The sequence below is a fragment of the Elephantulus edwardii genome, unplaced genomic scaffold (genome assembly GCF_000299155.1).
Source record: "Elephantulus edwardii isolate Elephantulus edwardi_28Jun2011 unplaced genomic scaffold, EleEdw1.0 scaffold00057, whole genome shotgun sequence".
Taxonomy (NCBI): Eukaryota; Metazoa; Chordata; class Mammalia; order Macroscelidea; family Macroscelididae; genus Elephantulus; species Elephantulus edwardii.
In genome coordinates, this window is record NW_006399807.1 from 15,534,119 (window position 1) to 15,555,746 (window position 21,628).

The window sequence follows — 21,628 nt, forward strand, 5'->3', positions numbered from 1 at the left end:
GGTCCAGTGGTGAGAATCTTTGTCTTCTTGACATTGAGCCTCAGTCCATACTGAAGGCTGCAGTCCTTGACCCTCCACAGCATGTGCATGAGTTCCTCCTAAGTTTCAGCAAGCAGGGTTGTGTCATCTGCATAACGCAGATTGTTAATAGATCTTCCACCAATCCTGATGCCACAATTCTCCTCATAGAGCCCAGCCTCTCGGATAATCTGCTCTGCATACATGTTGAAAAGGTATAGAGACAGGATGCATCCCTGGTGTACACCCTTCCCAATTTTGAACCATGCAGTGTTACCCTGCTCTGTTCTGACTACTGCCTCTTGGTCCAAGTATAGGTTTCGCATTAGCACAATTAAATGTTCTGGGATTCCCATTCTTCTCAGAGTCAGCCACAGTTTGTTATGATCCACACAGTCAAATGCCTTTGCATAATCAATGAAACACAGATAGACATTCTTCTGGTATTCCTTGCTTTCAGCCAAGATCCAGTTTGTTTAATCAGCACAACCAATTTGGTTGGACTAAGAGCTATGTCACTCACTGGGGATAAAGTACATCTACAAGTTTTGTTTAATAGCACTCAGTAGAGACACATTGGGAATGCGAGAAAAAACTGAAAATAATTTGGGTAAGCTCAGGAATTCATGTTATAACTGATATCCAAAAACCAAGCAAGTTGTTCTGAAATTTGAAAGCTTATCTTTAATTCTTTATCAATAGCCAGTGTCAATATATCCTGTAATATTATAATCAAAAGTAAATTACAGATTTTATGCATTTTTATAACAAACTAAGGTTACAATATCACACACTTTAATGTAGGCAATGCAGAGCAAAGAGTTTGGGCTAGATTAAACTAAAGGTTGGCATTCAAATCCACCCAATAGTGCCATAGAAAGAAGCCCTCGTGATCCGCTTCTATAAAGATTACAAACAAGGAAACTTGTTCAGCAGTGCCACTCTGTGACACATGCTGTTGTCAGGCACTGGAATCAAGTCAACCACAACAGGTTTGAGAGGTTTTGTTTGTTTTAATATAGTCTTTGTACATAACTTGTTGTGTGCCACTGAGTCAGAATTCACTCATAGCTGATCCTCCTGTGAGTTTTCAGAGGCAGTTAATTGTACAGGAGACTGCCTACCTTTCTTGAATGGAGCAGCTGGTGGTTTTGAACCACAAGCCTTCAGGTTTGCAGCACAACTTCTTGCCACAGTACCACAGTTCAAATACACCAGTTGCTTTATAGGAGAAAGCTAGTCAGTCTCCTCTTGTATGATTGTACAGTGTTGGAAAAACTGCCAGAAGGTCAACTATGAGTCAGTTCCAACTCAAAGGCACACATAAACAACAGTACACAATCTCATTCAAATCAACAACATGTCAAATCTCATTCAAATCATCACAAAAATTACACAAAACTCAAATTTCTCTCTTCCGGGTTCTACAAAAAGGAGTTCACATCTTTGACTATTGGACAATGTCAAATCGCCACTATAAAAGTTTCTAAATGCTTTCTCTCAATGTCCGTACTTCTCTTTTCATAATCTGATAACAGTTTACACCAATATTTGACTCCAGGCTCCACTTTTGAGTAGAACTGTTTTAGATCCTCCTGCAGCATGAAAAAAAAAATCAGGATTTCATTCTCTTTCTCAGAAGCCAAAGCTTGCCAGAGTCCAGCAATAGTCTTGATGAGTGCAGCTACCAGACACAGGGCTACAAAAAAGTGGGGTATTCTGTAAGAGTTAAGTTGTATCAGATGAGATCAGCAGCATTCACTCAAACCACAGAGTTCTGTTCATGTTTTTATTCTGTATAATAGCTACCCATATCATACAGATCTTAGTTCATGCAAATAAAACCAATATTCGTTTCCCAGGGACAAGGGACTACACACATTCAAGGTAGAAAATAATATTAAGGTACAAATGACTTTCTCATTAAGAGCAGAAGAAAATACACCCATCATTATACTTGAAAAATGAAGGCAATGTGAATTGATGGTATTACTAATATAGTTTAATACTCAGCTTAGTGATAGATTCATGAGATGTTGATGTTTTCTAGTTATTTAAATAAAAACTGAGGATGCAAAAATGGGTACTGGTGCGTCATACACACAAGTGTTCAGTCTAAACATCTGGGAGCATATTCATTCCCTACTCACTAAATTTAATTTGTCTCAAAAGCTAATGCATTCCTTCCTACTGCAACTGCACAAATCCCCACCTCTCTCAAACCCAACCGCCGATGCTTCCATTCAGCATCATTAGAACGATCTTGTATTCTGGGCACTTTATTCATCTCTTTCCTTCCTTTCTCATCCCAATTAATTTGTGTTTTGTAGAATAAGAATTATCTTTCCAAAATCTAACATTAATCACTTCCATGCTAAAAACACTTGGTGGAGTACCATAACCTTCCTATAAAACCAAAATTCCATTTCATTTCTAATCTGAACCTCTCTTCACCATAATTCCTTCAACAATACCTCTGATGAAACTACAACATCTAACAATTGTCCATAATTCAAACAGCTCTTCCTGGATCTTACCTAGCTCTGGTGGCCTAATGATAAGGAGCTGTGCTGCCATCCCAAAGGCACATGGTTTGAGTCCACCAGCTTCTCCACAGGGAAAATGATGGACAATCTACTCCTGTGCTACTAAACTGTCTCTGACAGCCCTTTCAAGGGATGGCTATGAGTCAGTTCTGAATCGACAGTACACAATAGCTATATTTTGCTGTCAATAGCTCAGTGGGACTACACAAATCTAGAAAGGTGAGTTGCTCCCAGTTGTATACGTTAACATGTAATAAATGAAATTGAAATTATGATCATAAAGCTCTTACTGGGATCTAATACTCATCAACATCCAAGTGAAGTAAATCCCATTGGGAAGATGAAAAGTAACATATTTTGGGTCACTTTAAATTCTATCAGTGCTTGAAATTTCTCACAGTTAATATTCACTTCCTGTTGTGTATGTTTGTGTCCATGTGCATACATACACACCAACTTGTGTGTGCTATCTGTACAGGAGCATGTTGAAGAAGGCAGAGCCAGCCTTTACAAGTCGGTGGTGTCCAACAGCTGCAAGGAGATGTCTTGCTATGCAGACTTTCCATTTCCAGAAGATTACCCAAACTACATCCCAAATTCTCTATTCCTGGAATATCTTAAAATGTATGCAGACCGGTTCAACCTTGTCAAGTGCATTCAATTCAAGGTAAGATACTAACCTTCAGTCAGCAGGCAGAAGTATTTCTTACCTCTTTGCTATTATCTCACTATAGCCTTTTTTTTCCATTTAATTGCTGTTGAGTCAGTTCTCACAGACATTCTCCACTGGGTGTCCAATGCTGTAAATCCCTTATTAGGATGAATGGACATGATTCACAAAAATCTTTTAAATAATCAAACTAAATTTCTAAATCTGAAACAAATATTTCACTAAATGCTACTCATATTTGTGCCACAACATTTTAAAAGCAAGCAAATATTACCAAATTTTTTTAATTCTTTTTTTATTATTATTAAATTTTATTAGTTTCAATGAACATTCACAGGGATTCTGGGCTTTCACTCCTTCATTGCCGCACCATTCTCTCCACCCTCCGCCCCAGTTTGTTCTTCTTCCCCGCCATCCGAATGTCTGTTTTAATTGTCCAATTGCCACAGTGCTTGTCAAAGTCGCTTCTGATTATCTTCTCTGTTGGTGTGCCCTTTGCCATTCCCTATCACTCCTCCCTGAGAGAGACTTCACCCTGAGTCATAAGGAAAAGGGGATGGCGTATTCTCTTAGCTACTTCCTGCTGAAAAGGGACGCTGTGGGTTTCAGGGTGAAGATCTTCTCTCACTACTCTAAAGGGCCCCTTTGGCAGTAGGAAACACATAGACTATTATGGAGATTGATTTTGGAATTTAGATGCACTCTTATTGATTGTACTTGGCCGTACATGTTCATATCCTTGAAGATGTATCATGGGGGTGTTGCAACCTAGAAGACACAAATTTGACTAACAAGTTATAAGTACATGAGTCAAAAATTATGGAAAAGTAAAAAAAAGGATTCTTTCATTGTTTTACAAACCCTCCCCCAGGTCCCCTCCACTATGTAGCCCTCGCTCTAGACTCCTGTGATGACAGAAATACCTAGTCACATATCTCTTTTAAACAGTTTTCTCCCTCCTCTGTTTCAGTGCAGTATACATTATTGAACCCATCTTACTCAGTCTCTCCCCAATTTTTTGCCAATTCCTTCAAAGCAGCTTGAACTTCTTCCTTCATCACCATAGGCTCTTGCTCATATGTTTTTTCATCAAATTCTTCTCTGTCTTCCAATTCCTTTCAGTACAGTGACTCTGTATACTCTTTCTGTCTTCTTTTAATACTTCCTGGATTATTTGATATTCTACCCAAAGCATCCTTAAGTATAGCAACTTGAGGTTTGAATTTGTTCTTCAGTTCCTTGAGCTTAAGAAATGCTGACCAAGTTTGGCCCTTTTGATTTTCTCACTCCAGCTCCTTGCACATTTCATTGTAATGTTTTATTTTGTCTTCCCATGCTGTTTTTTGACATTTTCGGTTCAGCTCTTTAAGATCTTGAATTCTTCCCTCTGCTTTGGCTTCTTGGCACTCTAGTGCAATAATATTCAGAGCCTTTTCTGACATCCATTTTGATCTTTTCTTCCTCCTCTGTCTTTGTAATGACCTTTTGCACTCTTCCTGGATGATACTCTTTATATCCTCCCAAAACTCATCTGGTCTTCACTCATTGGTGTTTGAGACCTCAAAACTGTTCCTGAAATGGTTTTGAAATTCAGGTGGGATAGACTCAAGTTCTATTTTGGTTCCCGTGGATTTTATTTAATTTTCCTTAGCTTCAGCTGAAACTTACATATGAGTAGCTGGCAGTCTGTTCCACAATCAGCACTTGGCCTAGTTTTCACAGCTGATCTTGAGCTTCTCCAGCGGTTCTTTCCACAGACGTAATCAATCTGATTCCTATGTGTACCATCAGGTGAAAACCATGTGTATAGCCTGTGTTTATGTACATGAGTTTAATAATGTGAAAATGCAAAAAAGCACTTCAAGTAGTTCACTTATTCCTCAATGGCATAGCTTGTAGGGAGTTTCCCTGCTAATCTAAAGGCCTCACCTCTCTGGCCATTCTAAGCCACTAACTGTCCCTCAAGAAAATGATGGACAATGTCTTTCCATGTGATTTACACCCTTGGAAACCCAATAGATGGTCATCTGTGAGCCAGTTCCAACCAGACAGCAATGAGTGTGTGATGATTCCTAACTTACTAGCTTGTCTCTAACATCTCACATTAATGACAATAGCAAAAATTGTGTTGACTCTTTCACACATTAACAACATGTCTGGTAATAATAAATGACAAAGTACTAGGCAAAAGTAACATTGGCTTACTCTTGACGTTAAGGCTATGTATTAGTTTGGTTGGGCCACGATTTTCAATGTTTTGGCAGTTATATGATGATCTGATTTGGCAGTTAGTAGTGCAATGACTGCAGGAGAAGGATGGACAATCTCCTCCTGTGTGATTAACTGCCTCTGAAAACTCACTGGAGTATCAGCTATGGGTTGGTTCTGACTTGACGGTACACAACAGTGTCATGACTAGGGAGCAATCTTCTCCCTCATAATTTACTTCCTCTGAAAACTCAATAGTGGGTCAGCTACACATCAGTTCTAACTCAGTAGTATACAACAACAGTGTAATGACAAGGGAACTCTGGTGGCCTAGTTGTAAGAAGTTGCACTGGCAACTCAAGGGCTCACAGTTCAAATCCACTAGCCACCCCACAGGTAAAAGACGAGCAATCTCCTCTTCTGTAATTAACTGCCTCTGAAAACTCACTAGAGGGGCAGATATGAGTCCATTTTGACTCAATTGTACCTAACAACACTGTAACAATGTAATGATATTATCTAGAGTAATTTGGCAGTTATGAAATGATGTAGTCATCCTCAATTCTGTAATCTTATCTGGTCATTCTTTATTTTCACATAACAACTCAATCTTAGGGATCTAGCTATACTGATAACTGAAAAATGGATATATAAACAGAATAGCAAAATTAAGAGAAATATGACAAGCTTATGCTTGAAAATTCTGAAAAAAATTAAGTAAAACCTTTCCATTAGTGGATTATTTATGCTTTAAATTTTACTTCTCTTGAACTTATTGTACATGTATCTTCTGAATCCGAATCAAATAATCATGGACATGTATGTATTGAGTAGAAACAGAAATTGAACTATTTGATATCTGGATTAATCTCAGAAAATTCAGGCTACTGCTGTTGTTGTTAAGTTCTATCAAGTCAGCTTCTATGCATAGCCTCCCTAGGTACAACAGAATAAAATACGTCACAATCTTTGCATCCACACTATCTCTGCTATGCTTAAGCCTCTCCTTCAGTAAGTCTCTACTTTTCCAAGCATATTGTTCTTCTCCAGGGACTGGCCCAGCCCATCCTGGAAATATGCCCAAAGAATATGAGATGAAGTCTCACCATGCAAGTTATCGTATTTCAATAGTTTCATAGATATGGGGAAAGTTCAGTTATAGATTATCTAACATATTTCATAACATACTTGGGATAAAATTTCTGGTTTTACTTATAAATTAACCATGTTTTTTATTGAAGGAACTCTTGTTGAAGAGAAAGTTCTCTGGAAACCAAGGCTACATAAAAACAGAATAATGAAAAAGACACCAGAAGACTTAGATTACAATCTTGATTCTATTTCTTGCTGTGAAAATCTGAGCAAATCTCTTAGAATTTTTGGACCTCAGTACTTCTCTTAGTTACTTCTCCATGATGTCAACCTTAGAATGGTTCTATCCAGAAAATTATGATCAATCTGATAACCTGACTAGGTTTTTAGGACTAAATTTATTAATCATTTTTACTCTAGGCTCTAATATGCTTAAAATGTCAACTGGTACACCAGCCAGGAAGCACTGCCAGGATTCATGCAAACTACTGATCATATCTATGATTCTTTTTTCAGACCAAAGTCTGCAGTATAACAAAGCGCCCAGATTTTACTGTCTCTGGCCAATGGGATGTGGTCACTCTTCGTGAAGGGAAACAAGAGTCAGCTGTCTTTGATGCTGTTATGATTTGCACTGGTTTTCTTACTAACCCAAATTTGCCCCTGGACTGTTTCCCAGGTACAGTATCTTCTGCAACTTATGTCTTAACGAAGCCATCCTGATATGTGATTGTTCTGGAAAGAAATTCTTGAGGTTTTTGAGGTGTTTTTTTAAATAATTTTTTCTTTTTAAAAAATGTTATGCTGATTTACTCAAAAAGTCCGTATACGTTGTTTTTTCACACCATATCTCTCCCCTTTCCTTTACCGACCCCTCCCTCCACTCCTCAGATTGTGCCGCCTTATGATTAAGCCCCTCCCCCACCCATGCTCACTCCTCTGCTCCCCCTCTCAGATCCTCCTACTTGTTCTACAATAATGGTGTTATATAGTATTTGTCTTTATGAGACTGAGTTAGTTCACTTAGCATGATGCTTTCTAGCTTCTCCAAACTTAGGCAGTAATTTACAAAATCATTGCTCCTGCTTGCTGCATAGTATTCCAGTGTGTGAATATACCATAATTTCTCAATCCATTTGTTTGTGGTTGGACTTCTGGGCTGTTTCCATGTTCTTGTGATGGTAAATAACTTTGCTATGAACATTGGTGTACAAGTCTCTGTGCCTCAGTTCTCATTTTCTCAAGGTATATTCCAAGCAGTGGAATAGTTGGGTCGTATGGAATATCTATGTTCAGCTTTTTAAGGAAAAGCCAAACTGCCGTCTGGAGTGGTTGTACCATTTTACAATTCCACCCACAATGTATAAGAGTTCCTATCTCACCACATCCTCTCCAACATTTATTACTTGCCGCCCTGTTAAACTTCGCCACTGCTACTGGGGTAAGATGGTATCTCATTGTGGTTTTGATTTGCATCTCTCTTATTGCCAGTGATTTTAAACACTTCTTCATGTGTCTGTTGGCCATCTGAATGTCCTCCTCTGTGAAAGTTCTTTCAATGTCTCTTGCCATTTTGTAATTAGATTATCTGTCTTATTCTTGTGGAGACCCAGGAATATTCTATAAATTTTCATTATGAGGCCCTTGTCTGACGTGGTATTGCCAAATATTTGTTTGCCAACAGTAGGTTTTCTTTACACTCTGTTGGGAAAAGTTTTGGTTGAGCACAGAGATTTAATTTTTAGAAGGTCCCATTCATTCATTTTATCCTCTTCAGATTGTGCATTTCTGGCTATATTTGGCAGTCTCTTTATACCATAGACGAGGTCTTCTAAGTTTGATCACAGTTTGTCTCTTATGAACTTTATGGTTTGGGGCTTTAACTGGGAATGAATTCTTGTGGCTCACTCATTAAATAGTTGTTGAGTTCACAGAGTTTTATTTCTAATCACAGTTTTCTGGCTAGTTTTTGCTTTTATTTAGAGCATATTATTTCACACAAAGTTGAGTTTAAAAGAGTAAAATGAATGTCTTAATAAACAGTGTTATGCTTCACTGATGTTCAATGTCCCTCCTTAAATAAGTTTTGGCATGCAGGAAGTCTTCAAAGGCATGGCTGCTTAGGCAAGTTGCTAGCCTCGGCAGCAGCTGTATAATCAAAGTAAAGATTAGAACCTACAAAGGTCAATCCACGTGTAAATAAAATGCCATGTTTTATTCACTGGTTGGTTGGTTTGCTACATGACACAGCAATTTGCCTTATTATTAAAAGTTTATGGCATGAGTTCAATATCCAATAGGGGATGAGTCTTAAGAGAGAAGGCAAGAGATTTTTTTTTTTTTTTATTTATCAATAGTTTACTGAGACACCTAGCAACAACCAGTCAATCTATAGTCTTGTGAGGAAAGTGTTCACAAGCAATTATGCTAGTTGTCTATGAAAATAGCTTCATTCAGATTTGAGAACTATCAGTATTTGTAAAAAACCCTGGAAAAATAAACGAAGGCTAATACCACTGTAAGGCAATCAAATTTTGTCTTTCACTACATAAATAAATAAATCAGGGCGCTGTAACATTTGGCTCAAGCATGAAAGAGATTGTGAGGATTGCACAGGATCAGACAAAGCTTCAATCTGTTGTTTTTAGGGTCCTAAGAGCAATGGTGTCTCTCTGGAGACTAAGGTATATCTGATACAGGCCATGGTCTTCGCAATCATTTGTTATGCATCAGAGAGTTGGACAATGACCAAGGAGGACAGAAGGAGAATTGATGCCTTTGAGTTGTGGTGCTGGAGAAGAGTATTGAGAGTACCATGGACTGCCAGGAAAACAAACAGATTTGTCCTGGAAAGGGTTAAACCGGGTGGCTCCTTGGACGCAAGGATTCTGAGGCTCCGTCTAACATACTTTGGACATGTTGTGAGGAGAAACCGGTCCTTAGAGAGGGACATCAAGCTTGGGAGGGTGGAGGGACAGCGCAGGAGAGGAAGGCCCTCAATGAGGTGGATTGATTCAGTGACTGGGATAATTGGGATGGGAGTGTCAGAGACAGTGCGATTGGCACAGGACAGAGTGGAGTTTAGGGCTGTTGTACATAGGGTCGCTATGAGTCGCAAGCGACTCGACGGCACATAACAACAACAACAACAACAATGAGCTGTGGTCTACGGAGGGTGTCTAACAAGTATACTTACTTATTAAGGACTTTGCTTTAAGGAACTATACTGTTATCTTGACAAGTCCTTGAGCGATGCAAATGGTTAATTACTCAACATTTTTTTTTAATTATTCCTTCCTTCTTTTCATTCAAAACTAACCCTTCAATAGGAACATTTTTATTTCTTTCTTCTGTTTTTGTTGGTAGGTGCCACTTAATCCACGAAGACTGATAGCAATTCCAGGAACCAAACATCCTCATGATCTCTGATATGCTCAAGCCCATTGGTAGTTACTGTGTCAGTCTGTCTTACTGAGGGTCTTCCTCTCTTTGATCCTCCACACTCCCCAGCATGTTGTCTTTTCCCAAACACTGGCCTTTCCAGACAACATGCCCAAAGTATGTGATGGCACCTGTTGTCATATCTTAGAGACATCATTCTTGCCTTTCTGAAGGAGTATCCTCTTTGCACTTCCTCTAAGCACAATTTGTTATTTGGGAAGCTGATGAGATATTCAGTACTCTTCTCCAACACTACAATTCAAAACCATCAGTTCTCCTATCACCCTTACTCATTGTCCAAATTTTAATTGCATAGAAAATAAATAAGAAAGGTTGTACAGGCATACCTTGGCTTTTAGCTGACATCTGTGTTCTTAAACACTTTGAAGCAGTCTTTGAAAGCAGCTTTTCCCAAAGAAACACATCTTTTGATTTATTTTAATTGCTACTACCAAGGGCATTAATTGTGGAAGCAATTAAATTTACATCCTTGACAACTTTGAGCTTTTCTCTGTCTCTTAAAACCTTGCCCATTGGTCCAGGGTTTAGGATTTTGTTTTCTTTTTTTTTTATTAATTTTAATAGACATTTACAGAGGTTTTGGAATTCCATTCATTCATTGCTGCACTTTTCTCCCTGCCCACCCCTCCCCACCAGTTTGCTCCCTTCTCCAAAAAGAAAAGGCAAGAGATCCTTGAGTTTCAGTTTCTTCATATGCATTTTGCAACCATAATTCATGTCAATTTTCAGCTGAATTACAAATCAAAAGATAGAGAATGTTTTTGTTTGATTTATTTGATCTGCAGTGAGGATTCAAAACATGAGGACTCTAGGAAGCCTTTCTCTTTATTATTATTTTTGAGTTGATTTTGACTCATGCTGTCCCCATTGGTCACTACAGTTGTACCAAACTAAAACTACCCAAAACTGTTCTAGGCTCTAATCTTTACGGAAGCAGATCACCAGCTCTTTTTTCTCCCCCATAACCCCAGAGCAGCTGATAGGTTCAAATCACCAACCTTCTGGTTAGCATCAAAAACTTATTTACTATACCACCAGGTCTCTTTCCTTAGCCAAACTGAAATTGTCATAGAACAGAATATTTGAATTGGAAAACATCAAGATGAGTTCTCTTCCGTTTGTTGCATCTCCAACATTAGTGAAAGAGGCTCAGCAGCATCTGCAGAAACACATCCAACCATGGATTTTCACCACATTTTAAGGCAATGCAATCGTTTGCCAGCTCTTGCCTGCAAAACAACCTCAAGCTGACTCTCCAGTGGATTCTCAGAGGCTATATATCACATTGGAAGAGATTGCCTATGTTTCTCTCACAAAGCAGCCAATGGATTCAAACCATCTGCCTAAAAGTTGGCAGTATAATTCCTTACTGACTAGGCCACAGACCTTTTTAGTATAGGGATTACACCATATTTATTCAAAATCTCTTATTGCACTGCCAACTCAAAGGTGGTGGTGGTTGCTGTTATGTGCGGTCGAATCACTTGCGACTCATAGCGACCCTATGTACAACAGCCCTAAACTCTGCTCTGCCCTGTGCTAATCGCACTGTCTCTGACACACCCATCCCGATTACCCCAGTCACTGAATCAATCCACCTCATAGAGGGCCTTCCTCTCCTGTGCTGTCCCTCCACCCTCCCAAGCATGATGTCCCTCTCCAAGGACCTCCTTACAACATGTCCAAAGTATGTTAGACAGAGCCTCAGAATCCTTGCCTCCAAGGAGCCGCCCGGTTTAACCCTTTCCAGGATGAATCTGTTTATTTTCCTAGCAGTCCATGGTACCCTCAATACTCTTCTCCAGCACCACAGCTCAAAGGCATCAATTCTTCTATCCTCCTTAGTCATTTTCCAACTCTCTGATGCATAACAAGTGATAGCATAGACCCTGGCCTGTATAAGAAGCACTTTAGTCTCCAGAGAGATACCATTGCTCTTCAGTACTTTGGAGAGGTCCCTAACAGCAGACTTTCCCATGACAATACGTCTTTTACTTTCCTGGCTACTGGTGCCAAGAATGTTGACCGTGGAGCCAAGCAAACGAAAGCTGTGAACAATCTCAATCTCTTCACCATCCATCCTAATGCTGCCAATTGGTCCAGTGGTGAGAATCTTTGTCTTCTTGACATTGAGCCTCAGGCCATATTGGAGGCTGCTATCCTTGACCCTCTGCAGAAAGTGCTTCGGGTCCTCCTAAGTTTCAGCAAGCAGGGTTGTCTCATCTGCATAATGCAGGCACTCAAAGTTAGATGGTTCAAATCCACCACCTGCTGTTTGAGAGAAAGATGGGCAATCTCTTCCCATGCAACTTATAGCCTCCGAAAACCAGCTGGAGGGTCAGCTATGAGCCAGTTCCAACAGCACCTAACAACAAAAACCTAGTATGTAATATTGCTAAGCATTTAGAGGAAATATGGCAGCATGTAGTCTGTGTTGGTAAAATTCTTCTTTTCCATGTGGGAACCTGGTTTTGATTCTCTGCCAGTGACCTCAGGCATGGCCACCACCCATCTGACAATACAGTTTGCATTTCATTGTGATGCTGGATAGGTTGCAGTGGAGCTTCTAGAATAAGACAAACTAAGAAGATCTGGGAATCTACCTCTGACAAATCAGCCAATCGAAATCTATGAATCACAATAATACTATCTGCAATTGATCCTCGTAATGATGCAGGACTGGGCAGTATTTCATTCTGTTGTGCAAAGGAGTATTATGAGTCAGAAACAGAGTTGATGGAAGCTAAAACAACAACAGCAGTCTGTATCAGAACAATGAATAGAGTTTTATGTCAGCCCAGTGGAGGAATTATAGTCTTATTATGGCCTGGAAAGATCCCAAGACTCATTTCACAACAAGCCTCCAATAGTCCTTGACCAACCTCCAAAGGTCTCTCAAGTCAGATGATATTAGGATAATATGTAACTTAAAAACAACTGTCACAATGTGCTCAATTTGAAAAATCAATGATCTTGAAGCCTCTGAGATATGGATTCTAGATTATACTAATAGCTATGACATCTTGGGACTCTCATGTAACCTTTCTAAGCCCCTGATCTCTTCTCTATAAATTATAGGCTTTGTACAACATTGCTCAACAGTGTACATCACAATCACAATGTACATCACAGGTCAATCATGCAGAGCTCTGTGGGTCTTTCAGACTTTCTGAATGTTTGCTTTACAGAAACTATCCACTGATTATTTGGAATCTATTTAAGCTCTTTTGAGGTCCAAGATTAAATGTTAGGTTTGCATACCAGTTGTCCCAAGCAATAAAGATGGTCAATCTCCTCTCATGTAACTTTAAAGCTTTGAAAACCCACTGGAGGGGCACTTACGAGTCAGTTCCAACTTAATGGCACATCAGTGCTATAACAGACTTGCACTAGGATCCTCCCAACCCTACTATCTGCCTTCCTGCCTTGTTTAGTCTGCATATACTACTGGAATGGTCTCTAACTGTTGGAGGGAGGGGAAATAATTCACTAAGGATATTTGTGAAAGAGCTCTAGAAATCTAGTGGTAAGAAGCTCTGCTGCAATCCCCAAGGCATGTGGTTTGAATCCACCAGCTGCTTCACAGGAGAAGGATGGGTAATTTCCTCCTATGCAATTTACTGCCTCTGAAAACTCACTGGAGTGTCAACTCTGGGTTGGTTCTGACTCAGGGGTACTCAAACAACAACAAATGTATTTGTGAGAATCTGTGAATTCATGAACTCTGGGAAGCTATGTCAAAGAATAAATTGCAGAAACTCTCAGTAAAAGTACTAAGAATTACAAAGAAAACAAATGTAAACTTCTGAGGTCAGCTTTGCTTCTCCAGGTATATACTTTCTGGTGGTTTTACTACATCACATTGTGCTAAAGAAAAGTTCTCATTTTGTGCCCCTGTAAAACAGCAGAGGAAAGTATCCAGGAGTAGATTCCACCATAGACTCATTTTCACCCAGTTGAAACCTCAAATCATTCCATTTGGAGAGAATCAGAAAATCTAATATGTGAGGATGCTTCTGTGGTTCTCTGCAGGCTTATCCAGCTCTTCCATCTCAGCAGTTCACAGGTTTCCTGTGCTGAGTTAATATTTAACCTGGTTGGATCCTTGCTGAGTTCTAAATGATCTGGATTGTGATTTGGTTTTAGCCAGGATTCATTTGATATTAACTTTCCAATGAGTGCAGCTGAGGTAAAGAGCCATCAGGCCTTGGTAAAGTCACCATCCACAGCATCTACATTTGACAGCTGCGAATCTAGATATCTTAACAATATTTCTGAAGAAATGAGAATCTTTTGCCCAGCATGTACTTTGTATTGCTTAAAACAGCTCTGAGGGGAAAAAGAAAACAGCTCTGAGAGTATTTTTCAAGCCTCTCTATATTCCTTTTTAATATTTCATTAAGATCTGGTAGCAATTCTATAAGATATCTAGTAAGACATATAGATCTAATCTTGATCAAATCAACATAATACATTTTTCTCTCAGAGCCAGTTTTGGTTGACTCAGCACACATGGTCTAAGTTATACTTACTCATCAGAGTCATTAGGTAAACTATAAATGAATGGCTCCAACCCACAAGGAGCATTGAGAATAAGAGCTATATTTTATTTATCCTATTTCCTCCACCAGGAGCCCTAATGTCATAGCATATAAGATATTGGGCAGCTAACCAAAAGAAGAAAGATGGGAAGTCTTCTCACATTAAGATTTATAGCCCCAAAAATAAGATGGAAGGGGATTTTTTATCATTCCACTCACATCACTAGCACAGTGCCAGACACTGGTATCTAAAACATTTTGCTAACTAGAATAGAAGCACTGAATCACAGTTCCCTTTACTTTCTTGCTATCCATTCTTGTTTATGGGAAAAAAAACACAACAACAACAAACAATGCAACACTTCCAACAACAGTTCCCGTCCTGTTGATTCTGACTCATGACAATCATGTGTGTGTCAGAGTGAAAGTAAATTCCCCGGGCTTCTCCATGGCTGGGATATTTCAGAAGGGAGCCCTGGTGGCATAGTGGTTAATCTATTAGCTGCTAACTGAAAGGCCAGTGGTTCACCAATGACTCTATGAGATGTGGCAGTCTGCTTCCATAAAAATTTACAGCTTTGGAAACCTTATGAAGCAGTTCCATTCTGACCCACAGAGTTACTAAGAGTAGGTAGCAACTTGACAGCAATTAATTTGGTTTGACTGCTGTTCAGAAGAAGATTGATATATCTCTGGGTGGATCTGAACAGCCAACTTTCTGTTTAATTCCTTAATATCTGAGAGTTCTTTCAGTAGCATAGTACATAATGAGTGGTACTGCTCACCCAAAGGCCATGTGCCTCTGGGGGTCCAAATCCACTGGCAACTCCATGAAAGAAAGGTGAATAGTCTCCTCCCACTGCAATTTACAGTCAAGGAAACTAGACAGAAGGTCAACTATGAATCACAACCAACACTGTGAGAGTGACCTTAAGTACCTGTTTGATAAATATTTGGATGCTTAACCATTGGCATCACCGAATCACACCGATGTGTATTAAGACAATGCTGGCCCATGTGCAGCAGAGTAGGGCTATGCTCCATAGCATTTTTAAGCACAACTGAGCCAATAGGTGAAATCATGATACATGGAGAAAAGATTCAAGTTGTCAGTAAGTTCATCTTACTTGGATCCACAATCAACATCCTTAGAACAAGCAGTCAAGAAATCAGAAGACATATTTCATTGGGGAAATTTGCTATGAAGGATCTCTCCAAGGTGCTAAGGTGCAATGATGTCATTTTAAAGACTAAGGTACACCTGATTCAAGCCATGATCTTTCAGTTATTTGCTATGTATCTGAAAGTTGGACAATGAATAAAGATAACCAAAGAAGAATCCATGTCAAAGTTGTTTTGTCCAACCACAAATGAACAGATTGAGAAATTATGATACATTCACACAATAGAACACTACACAGCACACAGGAGCAATGATTTTTGTAAATTATTGCCTAACTTGGGAAGGAACGGAGATCATTATACTGAGTCAACTAACTCAATCCCACAAGGACAAATATTGTATAAAACCATTATTGTAAAATGAGTATAAGGATCCAAGAGGGGTCGAGGAAGGTGGAAGCAGAGGGATGAGAATGTGCAGGGGGAGGGGGAATTAGTGATGGAGTTGTACAATTGGAAGAATCTGTTCTTGAAATAAATGTATTCGAATTTTGTAAATAAACTAGTATTAAAAAAAGAAATACTGTAGAGAAATCTAACTGATTTTTGTACATTGATCTTGTATCCTGCTACTTAGCTGAATTGGTCCACTGTGTCCAACAGTTTTCTTGCTGAGTCTTTAGGGTTTTCTAAGTATAGTATCATATCATCTGCATGGAGAGATAATTTTACCTCCTCTTTGCCAATTTGGATACCTTTTATTCCCTTCTCTTGTCTTCTTGCTATCGCTAAGACTTCCAATACAATATTGAATAAGAAAGGTGATAGTGAGCATCCTTGCCTAGTTCCTGTTCTTAAAGGGAATGCGAGAGGGGAGAAAAGTGCAACAATGAATGAATGGAAATCCAAAGTCTCTGTAAATTTTCATTGCAATTAATAATAAATTTTAAAAAGAAAAATAAAAAAGAAATGCATAAAAATAATATAAATAGGTGATTGTGCATTATGGGTATGACAACAGCCCAGAATAAGAGATATATTGCAAAAAGGACTTGGGAAGGTGTGGGAGAGGGGTAATTGTGGGACAATGAAAGAACATTTTTTAAAAAGTGAACTGGGGGAGGAGAAAGGGCGAGAAGTGGATAATATTTGCAATAATGAATGATTAAAAAATCTAACTCTTCTGTAAACTTTCATTAAAATCACAATTAAAATTAAAAAATTGTCTTTAAAAAAAACAACACGGTATGTATTTATAAAGCAATGCTACACAACCATAAAGAAAAAGACATTGTTCTTGTAGAGAGGGAGGATCAATGAGAAGAGAGGAAAAGGCTTGACAAGATGGATTGGCCCAGTGATGGTCACAATAGCCTTGAGTGTATCAGAGCTGGTGAGGATAGGGCAAAGTTCAGATCTGTTGTTCAAAGGGTAGCTATGAATCATAATCAACTCAATGACACCTAACAACAACAATTTCTCAGAAGTCTACAACCAGGTTGTCTTCTGTGGTGCCTCTAAGTCAACTAACTTTTCCATTAGTAGCCAAGCTAAGAAGTTCTTGCTTGTGAAAAGCTGTAAAGAATAAATCAAGTATTAATAAATGTAATATTATCATCCTATTGGTTTCCTTCAAACTCTAAATGGTAATGACTCCTTATACTTTTATACTATGATATTCCCATTAAGTTTGTAATGTCCTAATACATAAAGCTGGAGGCCTATTTAGTTAGTGTGTGATAAATAATTACTGAGCCAGACTTAAAGCACTTGCAGGTCAAAGACTGTAGTCTTCAATATATTGAAGGTCAACATCAAGAAGACAGTTTCTCACCACTGGACCAATTGGCAGCACCATGATGGATGAAGAAGAGATGGAGTTTGTTAACAGTTACAGCTTGCTTGGCTTCACAATCAATACTCTTGACATCAGCAGTTAGGAAATCAAAAGACAAATTGCATTGGGTAAATCTGTTGTCAAGGACCTTTTGAGAGTACTGAGAAGCAACAATGTCAGTCTAGAGATTAAGGTGCGCCTAATCCAATTCATGGTCTTCACAATTACTTGTTATGCATCAGAGAGCTGAACAATGACTAAGGATGACAGAAGAAGAATTGATGCCTTTGAAATGTCTTTAACATATCATGGACCACCAAGAAAACAGATAGGTCTGTCTTGGAAAGTGTGAAACTAAGTTTCTCCTTGAAGGCTAGGATTTTGAAGCTCCATATTACATACTTCAGGCTCGTGACCAGGAGGAACTATCCTTGGAGAAGGACAACATGCTCGGAAAGGTGGAGGGACAGTGCAGAAGAGAAAGACCACAGATGAGATGGATTGTTACAGCGACTAGGGAAATGGAGGTAGGTGTGTCAGAATCAGTGAGACTGGCTCAGGACAAGGCAAGCTTCAGAGCTGTTGTATGTAGGGTCACTATGAGTCTTAGATAATTCAACAGCATACAACAATGACAACAATTAAATAACTGCCTGCTAGTTTGTGTTTCTTGTAATATCACATATTTGTATCCTTGGTTTCCTTACACTTGAATAGAGAGCTTTGATGGAATAATAATAATTAATTCTTTTCTAATTATTACTAGAGTTGCTGTGCTAATTCAAAGGCCCCTCTGGAGGATTGACTCCACCAGTGACTCCAAAGGAGAAAGGCAGGCGATCTCCTCCCACGTGATTTACAGCCTCCCAAAACCCTCTAGAGGTTTCGCTAGTCAGTTCCAAAGCTATGGCCATGAGTTTGAGCTTAAATTTTTATTCTTGAATAATCTAGTAAAAAGAAATTATCTCTCAAAAGGATGTTATCAACTGAAAGACACTTATCTTTCATTTGCTGATCCTGTAAATGATTTGTTATTTCTTACATTTTTTTTTCTACAGGTATAAATAACTTCAAAGGACAATACTTTCATAGCCGACAGTATAAGCATCCTGATATATTTAAGGACAAGAGAGTCCTTGTAGTTGGAATGGGTAACTCTGGCACAGACATTGCTGTGGAAGCCAGCCACCAGGCAAAAAAGGTACAGTTCTTGGCGTTAAGGAAGAACTATCCCCACGCAACACATTGTTGTGTGTCTCTGGCAAACAACGTTGAATTCACTATACCATACATAATAAGTGATAAAAGGAATTAAAAATGTCTAGAATATGTATGTTGTTGTTAAATGTTGTTAAGATGGAACTGACTCATAGCTGATCCTCCAGGGGATTTCCAGAGGCAATAAATCACCTGGAAGGAGAATGTCCATCCTTCTCCCTTAGGATATGTATACACATAAAATGGGATTTTAAAAGTATTTCTTTTTGCTTCTTTGGAAATTCATTGTAAATCTTATGTGTTAGATTTCCTCTAGAACCAGATTCTCTACCTTAGTAGGTTTGTAATTTTCCCAGTCGTCCAACAGGGACCACAAGACAAAGATTTTCCTTACTCAGTCCCATGGGGCAGAAAATTTTAGTAATTTTTCCCTGCAAAGTTCTCCCATTTTTCCATTTCAATCCATTATATGAACTTCAATAGGATCATATCACCTCACACTATGGCTAAGAATGTATGCTCCCAACAATAATTGTAGAGATAGTTAATAGTTAATAATTTAAGAGAGCTTACTCTGTGCCAAACACTGCACTAAGAACATTAGGTCATCACCTCGACCAGTCATTAGAACAAGACACTGAAGTAGCTATTACTGCTGTTTTAACTCAGTGATTTAACTCTTAAATTACAGTCTCTCCAAGGCTGTAATCTTTGCAGAAGCAGATCATCAGTCAGGGTTTGAACTTCTGACCTTTCATTTAGCATCTGAGTTAAGCATTGGATCCCATGGCTTTGTAGTACTAGCAGCATTCCTGATTACATTTGAGAAACTTATATAAACCACCTACATTACATCATACCATTTGTAGGTAGCACAGCTAGTCCTCAAACCCAAGTCTCTGATTCAAAGTCCATGCACCTAAATATAACTGTTCCCCATATGCCTGTACTGCTACCTACAGTCCATCCTCCAATGGACAAATCCTACCTCCAGCCATCCACAAGTAGTTCCTCTAAAAGCCTGCTCTTATTATGACATGGCATTGTTGACAAAGTTTCAATAATGCACCTTTACTGGAACAATAAATTATAGACATATTAAGCCTGCATTGTAAAATACTCCAGAATTTGGCTCAAGTCTCCCATCTTTACTTTACCCCTCACAATATACCTGGACCACTCTCAACTGTAGTCAACCAGGTCTCTTCTGATGCCCAAGGTCCCAAATGCCCTTTCCAGATCCTGAATCTTTGTTCCACCACCTTTTCCCAGTTCTCCCCAGTTCAAGACCCTTCTCCCTCTCTCAGCATCTTATTCACACAAAGTAGCCTCTAGCTATTCAGAATTTCAGTAATAAATATATTTTGCTTTGCTTAGTTAACATTTTTATACTCTTAGCACACCTAACTATTCTTCTATAGTGTATATCCTATCTGATTAGAAAATAAACTAATATAAATTGCTGTGTTCCAGTGTGTTGAGTGTTGTAACAGACACTGATGATACACCAGAGAATAAGTCATGAATAAAACAAGACGCCCACTCACTGTTGTAGAGCACACCGTTCTGTCTGTTAGGTGCAGCAGAGTTAGCTCGGACTCATAACCTCCCTGTGTACCATCACAACAAACAAGTGACTATAAATAAATCACACCAAAACCCAAACTCGCTGCCCTTGAGTTGATTCTAATTCATAATGACTCTCCAGAGTTTCCAAGATTGTAAATCTTTACAGGAGAAGACTGCTCATCTTTACCCCTCAGAGCAGCTCATGAATTCAAACTTCCAACCTCACTGCAGTCTAACACATTATAGATATAACTAATTAAAGAAATAGGGAGCTATAGTGGTCTAGTGGTAAGGAGTTGCACTGCCAACTCAAAGGCTCATGGTTCAAATCCACTAGCTGCTCCACAAAAAAAAAGATGGGCAGTGTCCTGCCATGTGATTACTGACTCTGAAAACTCACTAGAGAGTCAGCTGTGAGTCAGTTCCGACTCAATCATAATACCATAATATATATGAAGAAACTCTCATCAGATTAAAACATAATTCATGTTTACCAAAATGTCATATCAGATTCAGCGTCATGACACAGGGAGGCCAGTTCATCACAAATTTATCTAATGTCAGAACCACATAGGCATCTAGAATTCTTGCCACCATATCTCTCATGTTACATGCACTGTTATAGGCCACACCCTTAGGAAATTCTTTTCTATTGATCAGGGCAGTGATGGGGGATTAAAGAGTGTTGAATGCACCAATAGCTGACCCTCCAGCAGGTTTTCCAAGGCAGTTAATCTCACTGGAGCAGATTGCCAATCTTTCTGCTACAGAGTAGCTGGTGGATTTGAACCATGTGCTATGGGGATTGTAGCACAGCTTCTTAATACTAGGCCACCAGAGCTCCCTAAAGAGTGGTAGAGTCCACCTTTAATCCTTTTATAACTATTTGATTTACAAAATCATGCAGAATCCTTACATAGTTTCTACATTATACCATTACATATATACAATTTGGGGGGTGGGGACACAATTTAATCTGCAACAATAGCCAAGTTTAACCATTTGTACCAACTAGGGATTCCTTGACCTATAATAGGGCTCGATATGTCTTAAGACATTTTAATACCATAGATATACAAGGGACACTCTAGGAGCTGTTCATAGGGAGTTGCACTGCTAACCTTTATAAAGACTGCTCAAATTTACCAGCAGTTCTTCAGGACAACAATGGGAAATCTCCTCCCATGCAATTTTCAACCTTGGAAACCCAGTGAAGAAGTAGAAATGAGTGATTGTGAGTGAGAGATATGCAAATGATTGCCTCAAAAGAACAACTTTAAGAAAGACTACCTAGTCGGGAATGTCTTTTGAAATTAGCAAACTTTTAAGGGCCTTCCAATTCATG

At 38.9% G+C, this 21,628-nt stretch overlaps 1 protein-coding gene across 2 annotated transcripts in view; it reads left to right on the top strand.

The window, feature by feature from the left end:
- Positions 1-21,628, top strand: part of FMO1 (flavin containing monooxygenase 1) — a 44,185-nt gene that overhangs the window by 16,880 nt on the left and 5,677 nt on the right. Inside the window, exons 2-4 of one of the 2 annotated variants that reach the window (XM_006887423.1) lie at positions 3,043-3,231; positions 7,051-7,213; positions 18,555-18,697. In XM_006887423.1, coding sequence (XP_006887485.1) covers positions 3,043-3,231; positions 7,051-7,213; positions 18,555-18,697 — 495 coding nt within the window. The remainder of the gene's footprint in view (positions 1-3,042; positions 3,232-7,050; positions 7,214-18,554; positions 18,698-21,628) is intronic. The other variant, XM_006887424.1, reaches the window with a different exon arrangement.